The 23,178-nt window shown below is 36.3% G+C and overlaps 1 protein-coding gene across 1 annotated transcript; it reads left to right on the forward strand.

Annotated features, from left to right (window-relative positions):
• Window positions 1–147: 147 nt before the first annotated feature.
• Window positions 148–17,301, forward strand: arhgap19 (Rho GTPase activating protein 19). Its single transcript, XM_056448382.1, has 11 exons — window positions 148–215; window positions 2,911–3,176; window positions 5,874–5,954; window positions 6,495–6,704; window positions 7,919–8,145; window positions 8,224–8,310; window positions 11,606–11,671; window positions 11,751–11,927; window positions 14,257–14,355; window positions 16,225–16,350; window positions 16,984–17,301. Exons 1-10 carry the CDS (start codon window positions 172–174, stop codon window positions 16,330–16,332), a joined length of 1,365 nt encoding a protein of 454 aa, XP_056304357.1. The 5' UTR covers window positions 148–171; the 3' UTR covers window positions 16,333–16,350; window positions 16,984–17,301.
• The last annotated feature ends 5,877 nt before the right edge of the window (window positions 17,302–23,178 follow it).

Below are 23,178 nucleotides of genomic sequence, written 5' to 3' on the forward strand. Positions count from 1 at the left end.
CACGGCTGATCCCAGAACTGCATCGTCTGCGCTGAAACATTTGAATAGACCAATCAGCGCTCAGGAAAACCGCCTGGCTCCGGAGTCCCGCCCATTTTTTTCTCTTTGTCCAATCATAATTAAGCAACGGTTAACACCTCAGCAGCGGTGGATTCAAACGGAAGATGAAAGATGGCCACGGAGAAAGACACCGATGTAAATAAACGAGACCGAAGGTAACGAATATTTATTTGCTAAATCCATAGATAAATATATATAGTCTAAAAACATATTATCTAATATAACTAATTCGATTATATGGAAATAAATGAACGAACGTTGGCCGAAATGCTTCGTTGAATGGCGCTGTGGTGTTTAGTACAAAGTGTTCCCTGCATATTTTAGCATTAAACACAATAAAATAACCGGTCTCTGTCAAATAACGACTGTTTTACGGTAGTTTTGTTATATAGTCGTAACTTTAAATGTACATGTACACAATGCAGCTTAACTTCACCGTAGTGATACTGGTATTTGTGTTTTGAAGAGACAGTAATAATGTAAATTCTGTGGTAAAATGAATGTGACTCTTTATAGGTTATAATATATAATAATAAACAGTGTTTCATTTGAGTTATCAGTGTACGTTTAAGTGCCATCAGAACAATGAGTTGATAGTTAATTATTGAAGTGAAGTTGGTTTTATATTCACACATTCGTTCTGTGACAACTTGTGACGTGCTCTCTATATTGTTTACCATGATACATTAAATAATTAGTCTGAAATCACATGCAAGTATCGCTCTAAAATAACTTTAGCACTATTTATTTGACTAAAACTTCTTGTATTTTGATAGTCATTTGCTGCTAATATGATTTCACCATTTAATATTTGCTAAGAATATATATAAAAAAACTATATTAATAAGGAGAAAGTCAGAATGTGTGAATATAAAACTGACTGCCTTAATAATTTAATTATACTACTAACAATTTACACTACCGTCGTGGTGACTTTGATAACTTTTTTAATGTTATCTCAAATTTAGTTTTCTGTTTTGATTCTGTTTTATCAAAACTATAAGCTCTTATGTTTTTGTTGAAAGGCTTTAGTCGTTGGCTTTGCTGGATACAATAATCTGTATGTTCATTATACAGTTTTATGTATTTAAAAGGTTTATAATCAAGAATGTCATGTTATTATGCATTTAGCGTTTGTGCCATGTGATGGATATTTTAAAGAAAGATTTATATGGCATGTCCTTTTGTTTTTGCATAGCTGAGATACTAGTTATTAAAATACATATAGTATTAATTGTCAGTTTAGTATTTTCTGTTATCATTTTTAGTTTTTTAATTACCCTGCTTTATATTTTTATTAGTTATTTCCTTTTTAATGTCTTTAAAACGGCTAAAACATTTCTGTATATTTTTATTTCAGTTTGACTTTTAGGTTGAACTAAATAAAGATGAAAAATGTTTAAGTAGTTTTTAAATTTGTTTACTTTTAAATTACTAACCTTGCAATGTATTGTTTAGTTCACAAATGTTAGTAATAATATACATAAATATCATTATGATTAGTTTTTATAGTTGCTTCAAAGCACAATTTCTAAGTTATTTTGGCTATTTTTATTTCAATTGCTTAGTATTTTAAAAGACTTCTTTAACTTGACCCCAATTTCCACTTCTTTCAAATTTCTGAAATATGATGTATGCATTATTAGTCAGCATGACCGTTGTACTAAAACTATTGAACAACCACCGTTCTTGTCTTAAGACAATTTTGAAACACTTTTTGATCAAATGTTGACTAACAAATATGTATGGAATGGAATTTCTGTTAGGGGAAGAAGAAAAAAAACTGCTGAAACAACAAAACAATATAAAAATCAATAAATAGTACTAAAACTAAACTGAAATTTAAAGCAGTAATTAACACCTAAATGAATACGGATTAAAAAAATTAAATGGCTTTTTTTAAGGTATTATTTATTAGATTTTTAAAAAATATTATTTTTACTTATTTTTTATATATTGTTTACTTTATTTAGATAATGAAGTAAATTTAGTACTTTATTATTATAGAAATGACTGAATGGCAATCCGCTAATGAATAGACTGATCTTCACGGCTTTATAACGTTCCAGTGTCCCTGTATCTGTGGTTACACTCAGTAAACAGTGGTGAGTTCGGTGAACTGATGACCTTCACGGACAATCACAGTCATTTCTGTTGAGAACGTGAACACAATGGCAAATCATCGCTGTTTAAGAACGTGCTCAACAGCGCTCAAATGTTAGCAGGAAATGGACTAAAATTTCAGTACCGATTGATATCGGAATTCCAGTATCGTATCAACACTACCCCCAATGATATCAAAAATTATATTAATTTAGAAATTAATAATGCTAATAAATATTAATTGAAGTTATGTATTCAAGTTATACGTTTAAATGACTTTATTTATTTATTTAAATATGTGTGAGATTTTAAATGTAATTATCACTTTTTTGCCAGTGTGTGAATAGCTTGCTCATCTCACAAGGAAATGAAGCTATTTTACGTTTTGTCAGTTTAATTCGTATGAGTTCAGTTGTACGAAAATGTACCATTTTTAAAAGAAGCCGTGGCACCAAACCCCACCCCTAAACCCAGTCGTCATTGGGGGATGAGCAAATTGTATGAATGAAATTGGACTATTTCATACAAATTAGCCACTAAATTAAAAAGTTACGAATTGGCGTGAGATAGCATTGGAACAGCTTGTAATCGTATTGTGAGCATAAACAATAAATTTCTAGCTGCAGTTTTCTAAACGGCCACCGGTGTCACTATAAGGTAGCTTTCTCAATTCTTAATACGAACAAAATACCTGTAAATTGTCTGTATCTGAATATTAATGGTGGTGTTGTTTTTTTTTTTTGATAGAGGCACCGTGTGCAATGTTGTGATCAATCAGGAGTCCGAATCAGGCAGCAGTGGCGACGGTCGACCGCCCATCATCTTCAACCCTGACTTCTTTGTGGAGAAGCTGCGTCATGAGCGTCCCGAAGCCTTCACCGAGCTGGTGCTGAGTAACATCACGCGGCTCATCGACCTCCCGGGGGCCGAATTCTCACAGCTACTGGGCGACGAGGAACCCAAAACTCCCAACGCTGGCTTTTTCCGCTCCTTCAACTTCCTGAAACGCAAAGGTCAGAAGAATTTTAAAGATGGCTTTTATTAGCTATGTTTCAACTTGAGTGAGCGAAAAACATCCTGTGAGTAAACGAGAGAGAGTGAGATCTAGGTTTGGTTTGAACCGAACATTAGATATATGGAGCTGTAATGTGTTCAAATCCAGTCTGGAGCTCCTCTTAGCTGTGTGTTTATCTGAAAAGAACTGCACCAACTGCAAATAAACTATTGAATTTTGCTGCATGGTCTTTTATACTACACTACCTGACAAAAGTCTTGTCGTCGATCCCAGTTGTAAGAGCAACAAATAATAACTTGACTTGTAGTTGATCATTTGTAAAAGTCTCAGAAGTTGGATTTTTCCCATGAATAATCTGTTGAGCTGCATCCCAATCATCACCAATACTGCTGAAGACCTACTGGAACCGGCATGGAGCCAAGATTCTCCCAGAAACCAGTCAAGTTTGGTGAAGGAAACATCATGGTTTGGGGTTCCGTTCAGTATGGGGGCGTGCGAGAGATCTGCAGAGTGGATGATCAACATCAACAGCCTGAGGTATCAAGACATTTGAGCTGCCCATTACATTACAAACCACAGGAGAGGGACAATTCTCCAGCAGGATAGCGCTCCTTCTCATACTTCAGCCTCCACATCAAAGCTCCTGAAAGCAAAGAAGGTCAAGGTGCTCCAAGATTGGCCAGCCCAGTCACCGGACATGAACATTATTGAGCATGTCTGGGGTAAGATGGAGGAGGAGGCGTTGAAAATGAACACAAAGACTCTTGATGAACTCTGGGAGTCCTGCAAGAAGGCTTTCTTCACCATTCCAGACGACTTTATTAATCAGTGATTTGAGTCATGTCAGAGATGTATGGATGCAGTCCTCCAAGCTCATGATGGAGTCAGACACAATATTCATTCTGTTTCCACTGCAGCATGACCACATATTCTATACTGGACATTATTGAAGGTTCAGTGAGCAGACTTTAGTCTAAGCAGAGTCAGACCTTACTGTCCTAATGAAATCATTAATAATCAAGACATGATCATATTTTATTGTGCTCAAATAAGCCTCATCTAGAGGCCTTTACCTTTCATATAAGCCACTTCTGATACCAAATGATCCACTAGAAGTCAAAAAAGATCAAAATCAGGCTGATATTTTGTAGTCTGAAAAAGACAGCCTTGGATAGAAAACATAACTATCGACTGTAGTCCCTTTTGGTGGTCTTTATTCAGTCTCAGCCTCAAGTGACCATAAATTCTGCTAAGCTCTACATATTTACCACCGCTCCACTGTCTGTGTGCCTTTGAGCTTATTATAAAGGCAGCAGTGATCATCCTGTGGGGAGATTTCAGACTCCATTGATAGAAACTATTGAATAAGCTTCATCGTGAGAATTACGTCATCTGTGTTTGGGAAGGTCTGTGAAGTTACTGATTGCTTTTCAAGTTAGTTTTCCGCCGTAGGCTCCTGCTATTGACCGCTCGGCTCTCGATTTATTGAGGTTATTAGTAATGGGCCAAACAAAAGCCAAGAGCGGACTGGTTACTTAATGTGATCGACAGTGTTTGGTTTCTAAATCGAATGAAAACACAATCTAAATTAGAGTTAATTCAAGTTGGGAAATACATTCATTAATTCCTAATGTCCCTTCTGATATGCAGATGATTCAGTAGTGCATTTAATTATTTAATAAATTCATCAAAAATGTAGTTTTTGAAAATGCTAATTTGTTATTTAATATTATTTAAGAATATGGGTTCTTTTATTTATTTATTTATTTATTTATTTATTTATTTATTTATTTATTTATATGTGTATAAAGAAGATAATCTCTCTCTCTCTCTCTCTCTCTATCTATCTATCTATCTATCTATCTATCTATCTATCTATTATATATATATATATATATATATATATATATATATATATATATATATATATATATATATAGAGATATATATATATATATATATATATATATATATATATATATATATATATATATATATAGATATATATATACTCTTTTATTCAGCAAGAAATGATGATTTCAATTTTTTTATATTGATTTTAAATTGGTTATCGTCACCACCTGGGAATAATTTTTCTAAAGGAGCTGTTGACATGGAATTGAACCAGATTTTGGTAAAAACCTAAACAATAGAAACATTAAAAAAAAAAAAAACAAATCTGAAAAATTAGCAATGTGTATTTACGTTCTTGTATCATTCCATAGTTCTGAACTACTGAAATGTATTTAATACTTTATATAAAGTATTTTTTAATGATGCCTCTCATGTGGAGAATGAAGTCAGATTTATTTATTTTTTCCCCTGCAGACTTTAACAGAGTGTAAAAATCTTGATGGTTCTGTGAGTTTCGTCTATCAAATCTTATCTTAATTTGTATTCTCTATTGGATTCGAGTCAGGTGATTGGCTGGGCCAATTTTTTTCTTTCTCTGAAAGCATCTGAGAGTCTCCTTGGCTGTGTTGTGGATCATTGTCTTGCTGAAATGTCCACCCTGGGTTCATCTGCTAATGTAGATGTTGGACTGAAGCAGCTGATATTTATTTACACTGAGGAAGGGCAGAAGGGTTGCTGAAGAACTACTGAGAGATTTAATAAAAAAAAATAATTTTATGTATTCGAGAAGGGTTACATTCTTTTGGAAGAGGTGTTGACTGGTTCTCGTATTTATTTTCAGACAAAGGTGTTGTGTTTGGCATGCCCCTCACAGAAGAAGGAATAGCCCAGATATATCAGCTCATCGCTTACCTCAGCAAAAGTAAGTGCATGTCATTTAAGTTAATGACTCAATGGGACAATTCACCTAAAAATAAAAATTCTGTCCTCATTTACTCCACTTCACTCCACTTGTTCAAAACTTGTTTTTTTCTTCTTCTGTTGAACACAAAAGAAGATATCGTGAAAAATGCTGGTTAATTTTTTGTCCTCCTATTATAGAAGTCGATGGGTAAACCAGCATTTTTAAAGATTATCTTCTTTTTCTGTTCAACAGAAGAAAAAAACTCAAACAGGATTTAAAACTAGTGAATTTTTTATTTTTATTAATTTATTATTTTTTGTTATATCGTGCAGCCCTAGTACAAGGTTACAAACAATTACATGATACAGAAGTACTGGGAGAACAGTTTATAGTTCAGATATAAACACTGATGTTTATGATAAAGATGAAAATCACTGTTTATTGCAACTTCACTCAGTTGTTCAATCCGTGACTCAAACCGTGGCGTTATCTGAGCCGTGAGATTTGTGGTCCGTTACACCACTAATAAGAGATGCTTGGCTGATTGTTTTCCTGCAGATCTCCATGTGCAGGGTCTGTTTCGTGTTCCTGGGAACAGTCTGAGGCAGCAGACGCTGAGAGAGCAGCTCAACAGCGGAGCCGATATCGACTTCGCCGCCGGTGACTTTCATCCCAATGACGTGGCCACGCTCCTCAAGAGCTTCCTGGGGGAACTGCCGGAGCCCCTGCTGACCCACCGCCACCTGCACGCTCACCTGAAGATCACAGGTTCATCAGCCACACTTTATGCTGTCTTCTACATCATCAGCTGCGTTTCTGTTCCTCTTGCACTGAATGAAATTTAACACTAAATGTCCATAGTGTATATGTGTGAATGAGTGTGTATGGATGTTTCCTGGTACTGGGTTGCAGCTGAAAGGGCATCCACTGTGTAAAACATATGCTGGATGAGTTGGCGGTTCATTCCGCTGTGGTGACCCTTGATGAATAAAGGGACTAAGCCGAAAGTTTTGAAAATGACACATTGGAAACACTATCATCACTCTGATCTCAGTAAACAGTTGGTCTAGTATAGGTTTCCAAGTTTCATCAACAGATTAATATCGTTATTTATTATAAATCGTAATCTCTCTATTTGGATATTTACCAGCTCTTTAAGCTATTCATCAAATATTGGTATAGTATCCTGATTCCATCTCTGTAAAATCAATTTCTTTGCAAGAACTATGTACTGTTGTTCAAACCAATAGACCATTTCAGTCTGCTGATGATGTCGTTGGCCCATGAACATTTCCTGCTTGTTGACAAACTATTTCATAACTCATAACATTATCAATATGTGGACTAGGGCTGCAGCTGCACAGTATATTGCAAAATTATCGTAAATAGTATGCAATATAGCTATTGCAGATGTGTGATAAACAACCATGAATAAAGTAAATGTAATTTATCTAAATTTGACCAATCAGATGGGGGCTTACTAACTTTATCCCTGCCTCCCGAGTAGTTGCAGTTCTGGGTTAGGGTTGGGGGTTGGACTAGAGTTCTAGGTTAGGTTAGGAGCGGGCCAAAGATGAACCCAGAGCTGAAAAATAAACACTAATAGCCGAGTCGAGATAAGAGAAAAAATAACAACAGCCAATCAGAGTTCATTGTGTTTTAAACACTAAATGTTTACAACTTGACTCTTAGTCTAAATTTGAATGAATCATAGTTATTAATTAATGTTTCTAATAAAATGTTATATAGTAAGAAATAATGTTATTGCGATACTCAAACGATATCGCCTATTTTTTCCAGCTCTAATGTGGACCTTTTTGAATTCTTTAAAGCTATGGAAATTACAAATTTAAAACCGGAGCTGCGTTAGAACCATTGTTGTTATTTACATCCCTCAAAAAGGTGTAAAATCCCTTACAAAGTGTAACCCCCAATAACACCACCTTTGATCTCGGAAACGGGTCTTTATTAACTCTCGACAGAAATGACCACGTTTGACGATGAAGGCAACAAGACGAGTTTTCCGGATAAGGAGCGTCAGATCGAGGCCCTGCAGCTCCTCCTTCTGCTTCTTCCCACCGCCAATCGAACACTCCTCAAGCTGCTGCTGGACTTGCTCTACCACACCGCCAAACAGCAGGACAAAAATAAGATGTCTGCGCACAACCTGGCACTCATGTTCGGCCCACACGTCATCTGGCCCAAGAATGTACGTCACCGGCTTTCTTTTAAATCATTCAATGTTCAAGCATGTGTTTTACATGTTGTTCTTTGTGTCTGTCTTCAGATGAATGCCAGTGACCTTCAGGAGAACCTGAAGAAGCTCAACAGCGGGATGGCGTTTCTAATCAAACACTCACAGAAGATCTTTAGGGTGCTTTTTCAGATCAAACCTTTTCTCAATGCAGCCTATTTATGTGCATATAATGATTAGACGGAAAGTAAATAGTTATTAGCCCCGCTGTTTATTTTTTCCCCCAATTTCTGTATAACGTAGAGCAGATTTCTTCAACACATTTCTAATCATAATAGTTTTAATAACTCATCTCTAATAACTGATTTATTTCATCTTTGTCATGATGACAGTAAATAATATTAGACTAGATATTCTTCAAGACACTTCTATACAGCTTAAAGTGACATTTAAAGGCTTCACTAGGTTAATTAGGGTAACTAGGCAGGTTAGGGTAATTAGGCAAGTTATTGTATAATGATGGTTTGTTCTGTAGACTATCGAAAACAAATATAGCTGAAAGGGGCTAATAATATTGACCTTAAAATGGTTAATAAAAAATGAAAAACTGCTTTTATTCAAGCTGAAATAAAACAAATAAGACTTTCTCCAGAAGAATAAATATTATCAGACATACTGTGAACATTTCCCTGCTCTGTTAAACATCATTTGGGAAATATTTGAAAAAGAAACACAAATTCAAAGAGGGGCTAATAATTCTGACTTCAACTGCACATTTATTTGCACCTTGCCGCTCTGCGAAGCAAAAACTCTTTTCTGCTGCTTCTATCTGAGATCCTGTCTTTTCAGTCATGGCCTAAAGTTCACAAGCATAGGTGAGAGTAGGAATGTAGATTAACCAGTAAATCGAGAGCTTTGCCTTTTAGCTTCGCTCCTTTACCACAATGAACCGGTACATTGACCCCATTACTTCTGCCGCTGCAATGATCCACCAATCAATCTCACGCTGCATCCTTCCCTCACTCGTGAACAAAACCCCAAGATACTTGAACTCCTCCACCTGGGGTAAGGACTTTCCTCCAATAGGAAATTGAAATGGGCTTGGAGGTGCTGATTCTCATCCTGGCTGCAACACACTCGGCCGCAAAACCGCCCTAGTGCATGCTGAAGGTCCACGTCCGATGAAGCCAACAGAACAGCATCATCTGCTAATAACAGAGATGAAATCCTGGGGTCCCAAACCCTCCAGCCTAAGACTGTGCCGAGAAATTCTGTCCATAAAAATTATGAACCGAACAGGTGACAAAGTGCAGCCCTGCCGGAGTCCAACATCCACTGGAAACAAGTCTGACTTATTGCCAGCAATGTGAACCAGACTCCTGCTCTGTTCATACAGGGACCGGACAGCCCTAAACAGAGCGCCTCTGCCCCTATACTCCCAGAGCATCCTCCACAGAATGCCACAAGGGACATGGTCTAATGCCTTCTCCAAGTCCACAAAACACATGTGGACTGTTTAGGCATACTCCGTCAAGCACCCTAGTGAGGGTATAGAGCTGGTTCAGTGTACCGCGCCCGGGACAAAATCCGCATTATTCCTCCTGGATCTGAGGTTCAACCATCAGCCAGATCCTCCTCTCCAGTACCCTGATGTAGAATTTTCCAGGGAGGCTGAGGACTGTTCAACCTTCTGCACAAGCTCAGCCTCCTTCCTTCCCAGTGAGGTGACATTACATGTCCCAAGAACCAATTTCTGTGCCTCACAATTGAGTTGTCGTGGTACTGACCTTCAACCACCACCCATTCCACAATGCACCGGCCCCTTACGGCTCCCCCTGCTGGTGGTGGGCCTGCAGGAGGATGGTCTTACGTTGCTCCTTCAGGTTGAGTCTGGTTGGATTCATGGATTAAACCCAGCCACCAGGTGCTCTCATATGAGCCCCAACCCCAGGCCTGGCTCCAGGGTAGGAACCCTGTCTGCGCCATACTGGGTGACTTCATGGTCCTCCGTTTTATACTCATAATGGGGTTTTGAACCGTACTTGGTCTGACCTGTCACCGAAGACCTTTTTTCCTTGAGAGACCCCTACCAAGGGGCATTAACCCCCGACAACACTGCTCTTATGCTGTTCACACCAGATGCGGCACACACAGATAAAACACGCTATTCGCACGTAAATAGACAAATGAACATTTTTAATTTACTTGCTTTATTTACTCGTAAAATCCGCTAAATCCACTCATCAAATTCACATCACAGTAGATGCGGATTTGTGTCATGGGCAGAGCTTCTCTCTGCCCGGTGGCTCTAGCTTCTTTGCTAAATGGCGAACATGGATTTTATTGAGAGAATAGCTGTGTTTATGTGCTTTATGAAGGCTGAAAAACAGCATCGATTCGTTTGCAAATGTCTGCTGAAGTTCAGATTTTCCAACTCGAGTGTTTTGTGCGAAATTAACAGAACTTCATTCTCACGAATTGCATCATTCGCGCCGCCTCATTCACGTGTATCGCACGCAGGATGTCTATACGCATCTTTGCATTGACTTAACATAATCACTCGCGTTTGACGCTACTTCCGTGTCTGGTGTGAACACAGCATTAAAATCACTCAGGCACTCAAGACGCCCTCCACCACAATAAGGTGGCAGTTCATGGAGGATTTTTAAATGATTATTATTGTTGTTATTATTATTCCAGCCTTGGTTTAAAAAAAAAAGTATTTATATTTTGGTTGATTTTGAACTTAATATTAATTACATTTATTTTTTTTGTTTTATTTTTATTTATATTATTTTGCCATTAAAAAACATATATATTTTCTTTAGTTTTAATTTATCTTTAGATTTAGGTTTGGTGCGAGTTTAGTTATGTTGTTCAACGTAAATGTATTTGTTGCTTTTGCAAAGACAATTGTAGCTTTAATCGTATTTGTGATGTTTTGATAATCGCTCTGCCCTAATTTGATATAAATATATATATATATTAAATAGTTATATAATAGTTCTATATTTATTAGATTTTTTTTTCTTTAGTTATTTTATTATTTATACATAAACTCATTGATTTAAATGAAAAGAAACATGATTTATTTTATGCAATCATTGTAATTTGTATGAAATTTCAATTTATTATTATATTATAATTCCATGAAAGTATATAATATTCTGTTAAAATTTGACTTTTTAATATTTATTTAGCTTTTTTTTACCTTATTGAAACATATTGAAGAATTGAAATACCCTAGACTTAAAGAATTATTGAAGAATTAAAATAAGCTACCCAGGATAAAATTTCTAAAGATGCTTTGTTGATCTATGTTTAATGGTCTGATATGTATATGAGTTTATATGATTTTACTTTTTGTGTCAGCTAACAGGAGCAACACTGCTGTCATTCATTTATTCATTGTTTAAAGGAAATTTTAAACCCTGTAATTAAAGTCAAATCATTTTGTTGTTGTCTTGTTATAAAGGCTCCAGCATATCTGAGAGAACATGCCAGACTCCAGTTCGCAAACACCAAAATCCTTCAATCCAAGGTTTGTGCTGTTTATGCTTGTTCTGCACTCAACTCAGACTCCTAAATCAGCACACGTCAATGCTCTGCTGTCGTTGTAGGATGATCTGGAGCTGTTGTCTGTCAGTGGCTCTCCGTTCATCAGCGCGTGTAAGAGGAGCGGAGAGAGAGTTCGCTTAGACTCGGATAACCACACAGAAGAGGCGCTGAAAGAGCTATGCAGACACGTCTCGGATAACATGCCTAACTCCGCCAAGAAGAAGAAGCTCATCAGACAGGTCTGCTCATTTTTTCTTATTCTGTAGTTCCTTTTATTATGACGTCTGCTAGAGCCATGTCAAAATGAACCCCAATTTTGATGAAAATAATACTCTGTAGTGTGTGCAAATCATATTAGCACTTGGTCTGTGATTTACTCTGACTCTTAAACAAGTCAATAACTCTGAATTCAGAATTTTCATAAGCCCCCTATTTTAAAATGTTGTCTTTGTCATATAGAAACCCTGTTCAACAATTAAACGAATAGCAGCAATGACTGCTGCATGAGATGAAAACCTACATTTCTGATAGTTACAATAGTTGACCCTTGTGTGCTGTTCAAATTGACTACCCTTTCATTATGTTGGGGGCTGTTTTTGCCCCATTGACTTCCATTATAATCACATTTTTTAGTGGCAAAGCCATGACACCATATAATTGTGCATTGATTGTTGGTGGTTTTCCCTTTTGGGAAGAGGTAAAATGAGTAATTTTACTGTTGATCATCAGTGTGCAGCATTAACCCTTTAGATAGACCTGTGCGAAAATGTTTCTGGTTTTTATATGGAGTTCTGTGGAGTAAAACAGCAGATTATAGTGTGTGAGCATAAATACACTTACTATGTTCTGAGAGCTGAGCTTCTTGATTTGATTTCCTCAGACATATCAAGATAAGTGCGCAAAGGTCTCTTTAGCACCCCGTTTACACTAATACATTTTAGTTTTAAAATGCATAAGTTTTGCTACGGTTACGCCATCCGTCCACACTACCCCGGAGTTTTTGAGCGCCGGAAATGGAGCGTTTTGAAAACGCTGAAGAGGCTGTTTTCATTTTAAAACGTTTCTGCTCCATGTCAGTGTGGATGTGGGAAAACTGAGACATCTGAAAATGGAGGCATGGCTGCAGACATTCGCCTATCTGATTGGGTTTTTTTTCTCAATGTTAAGTAGCCTAAACAAAGTTCAGTCTTGCATTCTCTCCTTGTAAGTTCAGACTTCGCAAAATATGGCAAACAAACTCCCGAGGACACGTCAGGTAAATCTTCAAAGGGGACGGTGTACTGTATAACCTCATTCACATCACCCTGGCTATGTTGTTTCACTTTCTTAACAATAAAATGAAGACATGATATAAGGAACTGCCTATTTTCATTTTGATATTAGCAACTTAACTGACACCAGAAATGTTGAGGCCCCTTACAGTCTCCGATATGTTACCAATTACAGATAAACTACACACAGCAGACATTAAGTCCTTATTTGGGTTCAAAAACAACACACAACATATAACCTACAGTCAGAGCAAACCTGTCATCTGCATCTTTAATTCTTCACCAGCACATGTGACCTCTGTTAGAGGGTAATTCTGTCATTCCGAGTTCATAATAGTCCAAAAGGCGATGATAAACATGGCAGTTTGTTCATGATTTATGTTGCTGAAAGAATCATTCGCTTCTTTGTATTTTCGCGTTTGTACGTTTCTGAAAGGATTGGATGTCAGAAGCGCTTCAATAATCACTCGCACTTTATTATCATCAGCCGAAAAAGTTTGTTAATTCAAATATAAATGAGCGGCGAGCTCACGCGAGTAAGTCAAACCGCTCACACTTTAGACGGCCTTGTGAACGACTACGGGGAACAGGGCAGTTCTGCTCTTCTTGGCTTTGTGGCTGTTCATCAAGACAACGACAAGGTTGGTTTGAGTTTGGGTTGATTATAACTCGTTATTATATGTAAATAGAGCTGCTTGTTTATGCGCTGGTGACATTTCTCTGTAAACCAATAGCCTTCGACTGTGCGTCTAGCTCCGCCTTTTGGTACCCTTTTGTTGTGCTAGTTACCCTTTGCAAAGAGTACCCAAAAAGTGGTATGGTAAGGTTCACTTTTAGGTATCTTTTGACAATGGAAACGGCCATAAAAGCGTACTGAACCGGACCGTACTGTAGCACTCAATAATAGCACGCCAAAAAAAAAGATTTGACTCCAAAAAACTTTCCATTTTCTGAAACACAGAAAATTGTGTCCAAATTAATCCTCAAAATTATCTCAGAGTTGGATGAAAACATCCTCATCAGCACACAAGGGTTAAAAATAAGTATGAAGAGTTTTAAACTATTGCTTTTTTTAGGGGAAACTCAAATAAGACTAAGCACTGACTTTAGGAAGTGTATCTAATTTTAATACCCATACATATTGCTAATTAAAATATTTTCACCAGCTGCTCGTTCTGTTAGTCTTTATTTGCCCTGTAATTAAAGATTTTGATCTAGATAGATAAAGATTTTGAAGTCTTTTTTTAATTCTGTGTGATTTGACTTGTAATCCTGCTGTTTGTGTTGCTGATTCCAGCTTGGCAAGCCGTCGACCCCTGGGACACCTGTCAATGAGAACCTGACGCTTAGCAGTAAGAAACACGCGCGCTCGCGCTCCTTCGGCGGTCTCATCAAGGTTAGAGCTCTTTCTCTCTCTGCTTTAATTAAACCACAGATGAGCTTCACACATCAGTTATTAAATGACGGTGGCGTCTTTGCAAAGTCCAGTCGGCTCAATCCTTGATTTTCACTGTAATCAGGGCGTTCGCGGTTTCTTAAAAAATATTAAAAGTTAATAAGTCAAATCAAAGAAATTTAAGGCCCTTAAAGTACTGAAAACTCTTAAATGCTATTTTACAAGGTATTAAGTTTTGTATGATTTTTGATTATACATTATAGATGCATGCTAAAGCTTGTTTGAATTTAATCCGCAAATATTGGGATGCTGTGTAGTTAATAAACCCGATAAAATCCTGCTAGATTTGACATACTGCAGTAACCAAGGAAACACTGTTATTCCTGCTGTTCTATTGGCGCCACCTGCTGGATTGGCATGTTTATTCAGTATATGAATAGCGATTTCATCCACTCTGGGGTGATTTTGAGTCTTAATTTGACTCTTGGTGTTTCAGCTAGCAGAATGATTTTTGGTGATTAATCTTATTTTGACACACATTTTGAGAAAAGGCTTTGAACGATACACTCAGGGCAAATTTACTACCCCTTAATTTTGTTCAGGATGAAAACATCCTCTGAATTAACAATCCATCTCAATAAAACTTACATTTTTTTAATATTATTTTTTTTTTGCAAAGAGATCTAATTTACTATAGCTGTTTGACTTTTTTTACAGCAATTACTCTTAATTAAATTCCCTTATCGGAAAAGAAAATTAAGAAATAATTGCACAAATCCTCATGATAATAACAAATCAACTTCTCTTTAAAAGGTTTATACATTAAACTCAATCAATTTGGACCAAAAGTCAACAAATGTATATTTTGGATTATTTATGTCATTGTCTCCATAATAAATAAACTTTTAACAATGTTAAACTTGTCATAAGAAAAGGAAAGGAAATATTATGTTGAAAAAAGTGTATATGACCAGAGTTTTCTTGTTTTGGCACATTAAAATATGTCGCTAAGAAATAATTACATTAGATTTTTTTTTTTCTAATGTCCCCGACTAAACCCTTAGAAATAATCATTAGTGTTTAGCCCAGTATAAGTCAAAAATGTCATTTATAATGGTCTTAAATTTGACTTGATTAAACCTGCAGAAACCCTGATCTAGCTACCCAATCTGGCCATTAACATACAATCATACAGCAATGTATTAAATTCTAATCATTTTTTTGATAGGGCAAGTGAAAATCTTTTCCAGCTGGAATATTCGAAAAACTCCTTGTACAAGTCTAAAATTTCATCCATAATTGTCTTTTAAAAGGTTTATTTAACTTAGTGAGACCTGCAGAAACCCTGATTTATCTATGCTGTAGTTTGTTTATTAAATGTCATGCATGATTCTCTCCCCTACACAATCTCCCCAATCAATCTAAAATTAAAAAGGTATTTCCAAACAGAGCTGTTTGAATTATCTGGTGAAATTGTGTGTGTGTATATATGTACATATATGTATATGTGTTGTCAAAAATATTGAAATATGGATGTTGAAGTATTTAAAGTGGTAATTATATTAGCTAGGCGAGTTAGTTCATCGGACTAAAAAAAACCTTACAGGAGTTAATGTTGATCTTTTTTATTCTGCCAAAAAGTCTTTTTTAAGAATAAAATATAGTAGTAAAGCCTGGGAAAAAAGGTTGTCATTCGGTTAAACATCACTTGGGAAATATCTGAAAAAGAGCTTCACATTCACAGCAAGGCTAATAATTTTCTCTGTGTGAAAAGCGTCAGATGGTGTTGCATGTAGTAATGACGGGTGCCATTCATTAATGCTTGTTTGCAAGTCAGTAATCAGGTGATTTGTGTGTTTTTACTGTCAGAGGAAGGTTTTGGGAGGTCAGCCGGCAGACAGGAGAGGGCGACACGTGTCTCCTCAGAGCGCTGCAGGTTTGGGGAAAGAGAACGTCAGCTCTGAGACAGCCATCTGAACTCCACACTGCCATCAGGTGAGCAGAGGCTGCAATACACACACACACACACACACACACACACCTTTCATTTCTTAGATTTTTATTTTTTTGTGTTGGCTTTATTGTGCTAATTGGTTTGATTTTTGTTGTGCTTTTTATTATTTGCTTTTGGTGTGTTGTTGTTTTTTATGATGTATTTATTATAGTTATTATTATTCTATATTTATACTTTTTTATGCTACTTGGTTGTGGTTTTGTTTTGCTTTCTATTTGGTTTGCTTGTGTTGTTTTTTTAGTTAAGCTTTTGTATGAATTTGTAATGTTATTGTTATTATTATTGTTGTTGTTGTTGTTATTATTGTTATTATAATTATAATAGATTTTTTTTTAAATATACATATATATATATATATATATATATATATATATATATATATATATATATATATATATTTATCTATTTATCTATTTATTTATTTATTTATCTATTTATTTATTTATCTATTTATTTATTTATCTATTTATTTTTTCCAATTTTATTCATTAATTTTTTCTTTTCAAAAGTGTATTAATGTCATTATTATTAGTTTAAATCTGTATATGTATATTATGATTTTAACCCAGTTACAAACTCACTGACTAACTCCTCAAACTCTGCTTCTTTTCCAGTTTCTTTGACACTATTGTGAGTTCTGCCCGGATACAGCAGCCCATCACAGACAACCAGAGGAGATAGGACGCATCATTTTAATATTTAACTTATTGCTCTAAATTCTGCATAGTCTTAAAAGGTTCAAGCTAATTTCCATTTAATGTGTAAATATTCTTTTTTTCCCATTTTTAATATTGACTGTATAGTTTTAAACTGTTACATCAGGTGCTTGTGGGTGATAAACCACTAGTCAGCTACACTGGGTATTAAAACTGACCCATGAAAACATAACCACAGTGTGTAAATGTGTAAATATATAAATATATATTTGTGTGTGTGTGTGTGCTAATGTCTGGGCCATGTGTTAACTCCAATTAATCACTCACTTTATGTTGTAGTACAATTTAAAGCAGTGTTTCTCAACCACGTTCCCTGGAGGACCACCAGCACTGCATGTTTTAGGTGTCTCTTTTGTTGGTGACACCCATTACAGGTCTTTCAGCCTCTGCTAATGAGCTGATGATCTCTTTGGTTAAGGAAACATGGAAAATCTGCAGAGCTTGTGGTCCTCCAGGAACGTGGTTGAGAAACACTGCTTTAAAGATAGCATTTGTACAGTTTAAAGCAGTGTTTCTCAACCACGTTCCCTGAGGACCACCAGCACTGCATGTTTTAGATGTTGCCTTTGTCTGTCACACCCATTACAGGTCTTTCAGTCTCTGCTAATGAGCTGATGATCTGAATCAGGCGTATTTGGTTAAGGAGACATGGAAAATGTGCAGTGCTGGGAGCGTGGTTGAGAAACACTGCTTTAAAGAAAGCATTTACTCCAGAAAGTGTGTGTTACTGTTATTTACAGCATGTGAATTTAGAAAGCGCCGTTTGTTTACATTTATATAGATATTGTCTAAATAACACTGTGAACTTGAGGAATACGGCGTTTGGGATTAAACAGGACGTTAATTTGATGTCTATTTTGTTTTTGGTCGAGTTTTTCATGCTGATCATCCACAAATTCAGGATCGTTGCTGTATTTTGTGTGAAAAAGCATGACACTTGTTTTTTTTTCATATCTCACACGTTTAGAAGGGCTAAAATCTGCCATGTGTGTTTGTTAAACGCTGTTACGTTTTATTTCCAGGGTTTGGCATGTGTGTCGAGGGTCTCTTGGAAGTGTTTTGAAGGTCTTGTGTATGTTACAGATGTGCCGGAGGGGAATTATGGGAAGGATTTTGGTGTGTTTGTGGATAAATGAATGGGAATTAAAGCATGTGGAACAAGGAAAGATCAAATGTTTTATTATTTTTGTCATCAAAACGTTGAGATTTTTGGTTTTAAATGTTATTTTCTGCATTGTTTATTAATATTTGTTTGATGAGTTGGTTTTAATTGTCATTTTGTAATGAATATGGCTGACTTTAGTCCATGTTGTAAGGCTAAAATGTGGGAAATGACTGTTAATGTGTGTTTACAGCAGCAGATAAACACAGCAGGAGCCTGTTTCTGTATGGCAGAAGCTAGTTTCATTAGTGGGACACATCTGAGAATGACCCACCGCTCTTCTGTTATTAGGAGAAGACCAAGAGAAGAGCTGAGAGTCTTACTTTTAGATGTGGGCCTGTGTTGTGTAATTGTAATCAAGTGTTGTAATTATTGTGTGTGTGCTGTGGATGTTTTGAGGTGTGTGTGTGTGTGTCCGTGTATGTGAAAGCAAGAGTCTGTCTCTCTTAGCTTGTGTGTGTGTGTGTGTGTGTGTGAGTGTGTGTGTGTGAGAATACATAGTGCTTGTGTTTTTATGAGTGTGTGTCTGTATATGAGTGTTTGTGTGCATGTGATTGTGTGTGTATATGTGAGAATCTATAGTGTTTGACTGTGTATGTGTGAGAATGTGAAGTGTGTGTGAGATTGTTTTTATGGTGTGTGTGTCTGTCTGTGTTCGAGAGAGAGAGAGTGTGTGTGTATTGTTTTTGTTCGTGTTAGGGAGTGTGTGTGTGTGTGTGTGTGTGTGTGTGTGTGTGTGTGTAGTGTTGGTGTGTGAGCGAGATAACGTAGTGTGTATGTGTGAGAATGTATAATGCTTGTGTGTTTCTGAGTGTGTGTCTGTGTGAGATTGTTTTTGTAGCGAGTGTGTATATCTTTGTGTATGAGTGAGAGAGAGAGACCATGTGCAGTGTTTGTGTGTATCTGTGTTCGAGAGTGTGTGTTTGTGAGAATATAGTGTGTGTATATCTGTTTGTGTTAGATAAAGTGTGTGTGTGTGTGTGTGTGAGAGAGAGAATGTGGTTTGTGTCTGTATAAGAGAAAGAATGTGTGTGTGTGTGTATAGTGTTTGTGTGTATTTGTGAGAATGTATAATGCTTGTGAGTGAAAGAAAGACCATGTATAGTGTTTGTGTGTATCTATTTGTGCTAGAGTGTGTGTAGTGTCTGTTTGTGTTTGAGGAAGTGTGTGGTGTGAGAGAGTTGTGTGAGCGTTTATCCATATCTGAGTGTATAGTGTGTGTGTGAGTGTGTATAGTGTTTGAGAGGTTTTTTTTGTAGTGAGTGTGTGTGTGTGTGTGTGTGTGAGAGAGATACAGTTACAGTGTATAGTGTTTGTGTGTATCTGTGTTAGTGAAAGAGTGTCTGTGTATGTAAGAATATATATCGTTTGTGTGCGTGCTTGAGAGAGTGTATGGTGTAAGTGGCCTGTATGTGTGAGAATGAATTGTGTGTGTGCGTGCGCAGAGAGTACAGTGTAGAATTGGCTTACTTTAGCATCTGCTGTAAACTCTTCGGCATGTATTTGTACATGTTTCAGTTATAAAGGTCAGATTACCTAATTACAATCTGGAGGGTTTGTGAAATTAATTTCCTCTTGATCCGTGAAGCGTTTGTACGTGTGTGTGTGATCTGCTGTAGTACTTCAGGCACTTCTTCTAATGTCATTTTATATTAAAAACCTTTACCAGCGGCGTTGTGTCTCACTTATTCACCTGTAGCAACATTTTGATTTCTGATAGGTATTTTTGTGTGTATATCCATTTCATTCGCCTCTAAATGTGGATATCTTCACTAATAATGAGGTTAAGTGTACATTAGGTTACAAGCAACATAAAGCACTACTTGTGCAGGTATAAACTACTGAAACTGGAAGTCTTGCACATTCCAGGTTAAAATGGCCTCCTCGTTAAAGTAAAATAGGTAAATGCCGTGTTATTTTGATATTTGTAGTGTAATATTTCAGTGTGTTCACTAGAGGTCACTGTACCACGTATAATGATCATAAAACTGCTCCAGAATTGACTTGGTTTGGATGTTTTGCTGTTGACTGGAGTTTGATTCAGGATAGCTGATTTGCCGCGCTTTTTTTAGTGTCTCAAAACACAAAGCCGTTTAACCGTCATTTGATCGCTTGATGAACGGTAAGTATTCGTCTGCAAACGTCATTGGGAAGTTTTCAGTTTGTGGTGAAATAATAATACCCATTTGAGTTATTTCGATATTAATTACGTATGATCATTTTTATGTTTCGTTTTCGATGTGGTATATTAATGAATGTCTCTTTTTATTTAAGTACCAGCTCTCGCTCGAACCATTCGTCTAAACGTAAGCTTCACAAATTTGCTAGTTCAGAAATTTACCGTTAGTTTAACGTTGGTAGCCTAATTTACTAAATTTGAATTGCAATTGAATACATTCAAGGTTTATTTTTATTTTCGTCAAACCATACAAAACTACACATGGTGATAAAGCTAGTTAAATACCTTCCTCTGGCTTTTTATTCAAATTTTAACGTAAAATTGCCTCATTTATACTCTTGGTCGTTCATTCATTTTCTTCCCATACATTACTCCCTTTATTAATCCAGTGTCGCCACGGCGGAATGAACTGCCAACTTATCCAGCACATGTTTTGCAAAGCGGATGCCCTTCCAGCCACAACCCATCTCTGGGAAACATCCATCCACACTCACTTACACTCATACACTACAGACAATTTAGCCTTCCCAATTCACCTGTACCGCATGTCTTTGGACTGTGGGGGAAACCGGAGGAAACCCACACGAACGCAGGGAGAACATTCAAACTCCACACAGAAATGCCAACTGACCCAGCCGAGGTTCGAACCAGCGACCTTCTTGTTGTGAGGCGACAGCCCTACCTACTGCGCCCCTGCATCGCCACTCCTGGTCGTGTATAAGAATAATAATTTTTATTATTGATTGAATTTTACTGCATTAAATATTACTATAATATGCAAATTGAATCGAGTATGAAGTAAGAGTTTATTTGAACTTTATAAATGTAGCTCTGTTATTTATATTTTTATAACATTACGCATTTGTGTAATGTTTATACAGTAGCTATAATGTAATGTAGCGTACACAATATTTGTCCATCTATCTATCTATGATTTAATAATGTTTTATATTATTAAATTTATAATTGAATACATGGTTTGTTTTTATTTTCGTCAAGCCGTGGAAAACTTCACATGGTCAGATATCTTCCTCTGCCTTTTTATTTAATTTTTGCCGTAAAACTGCTTCATTTATAATCTTGGTCATTTATGGCAATAATAATTTTACATTAATTAAATTTACTGCGTTAAACATTAAAATGACTTTTAGTAGTTCACTTTTAGTGAATTGAACATAAACTTTGTAGGTCTATTACTTATTATATATTGAAAACATTATGCATTTAAGTAATGTTTATAAAGTAGCTATGTAGCTATATTTCGCATAGGGCACCCTTTTGGCCAGCAGCGGCCCTGGTTTTTAGTCACGCTCATGTAAGTCATATTCAACTCGTTTAGTTTTGCCTTCAATCATCTTTGATTTCCATCTTCAACACATGATTTATTTATAGCACATTTTTAAACAATAGTTTAACTCATTTCTAATATCTACTTTTTATCTTCCCCATGGTGACAGTCAGTGCATAACATTTTACTAGTTATATATAACATTTTACCCCTCCATAATTTCATAATGCAAATCTTAAATTCATGCTAACCAACAAACGATCAAAGGAAATATATTAATGTATTCAAATATATAAAATATGACTTGATGTTTACTTTAAACTTAAATTATATTGTTTTATTAAACTTATTTTTTAAAAGATTTTCTCAAGTAAAAGATTTTTCTAGAGTCGTCCACCATAATTTTGTGGCTCAAACGTATCGGTTCAGGCACCGTTTTGGCAACGGTACCATTTTAAAGGTATCGATTTAGCACCGGTATCGAAATAACCCCAAACGATACCCAACCCTAGTCTCTTCTAGCCTCATTTGATTTCAAACGGATTACCACCAAAGCAATCTGGAGCTAATTTATACACTCGGTCAAACTGTTCCTAAGAAAACATTAATTTTACATAAAATATTTGTATAAGCATATAACCAAATCCTCTACCAACTTCATTTAGACGTAATCTACGCTTCATTTCAACCACTCTGTAAAGTACTTGTTACCAGAGAGAATAGCGAATATCTGCTTCAGAATGTGCGCCCTATACTGACACTGGTGGTGGGCAGAGCGAGGCTTCGCGAAACACAAATAGTCGAAGCTTCGAAACATTTTGAAACTGGACTCTACAGTGCCACCTAGTGGTCAATTTTTATGTATTGCACTGAAACAGCTTCAGCAAAGAAACTATTACGCAAATTGAGGAGTTATAGCTCATGTGGTATAAGTGAGGTATAAATTGATTTAGTGTAATAAAGTGGTAAGTGTTCCTGACCAGCATGCAGAAATAATGAGTTTGAATCTATGCAACTATAGCAAATTTTTTTTTTAAACTGCTCTGTTCTTGTAAGATGTTTTGTTTGAACACTGGTCTGACATCCGAATATTGATCAAACTCATTATTTTTTATGTGCACAGACATATTCTTATAGCTTGATGACATTTTGATTGAACCACTGAGGTCACATGGTCTGTTTTGAGGATGGACTTCGAACATCACAGAACCGTTTCTGTCTATGGAGGATGACGGAGCTCTCGGATTTCACCTAAAATATGCTAATTAGTGTTCAGAGGATAATTGAAGGTCTCAGGTGTTTGGAACGAAATGAAGGTGAGTAATCAACATTCATAATTCATTCATTTTTGGGTGAACTCTCTAAGAAGGCTGTATCATGGTAGTAGACAAGCTGCAGACGTTCCTCTTGTTGTAAAACATCTGTCAGAGTATTTATACTCTACGTAGGTTAGATGAACTGTGT

Source organism: Danio aesculapii, chromosome 22 (assembly GCF_903798145.1).
Source record: "Danio aesculapii chromosome 22, fDanAes4.1, whole genome shotgun sequence".
NCBI classification, from domain to species: domain Eukaryota; kingdom Metazoa; phylum Chordata; class Actinopteri; order Cypriniformes; family Danionidae; genus Danio; species Danio aesculapii.

Coding starts and splice junctions, on each gene's coding strand:
- arhgap19 (XM_056448382.1), top strand. CDS start 172: ATGGCCACGGAGAAAGACACCGATGTAAATAAACGAGACCGAAG. Junction 8,146..8,223: donor ACGTCATCTGGCCCAAGAAT/GTACGTCACCGG, acceptor GTCTGTCTTCAG/ATGAATGCCAGTGACCTTCA. Junction 8,311..11,605: donor ACTCACAGAAGATCTTTAGG/GTGCTTTTTCAG, acceptor CTTGTTATAAAG/GCTCCAGCATATCTGAGAGA.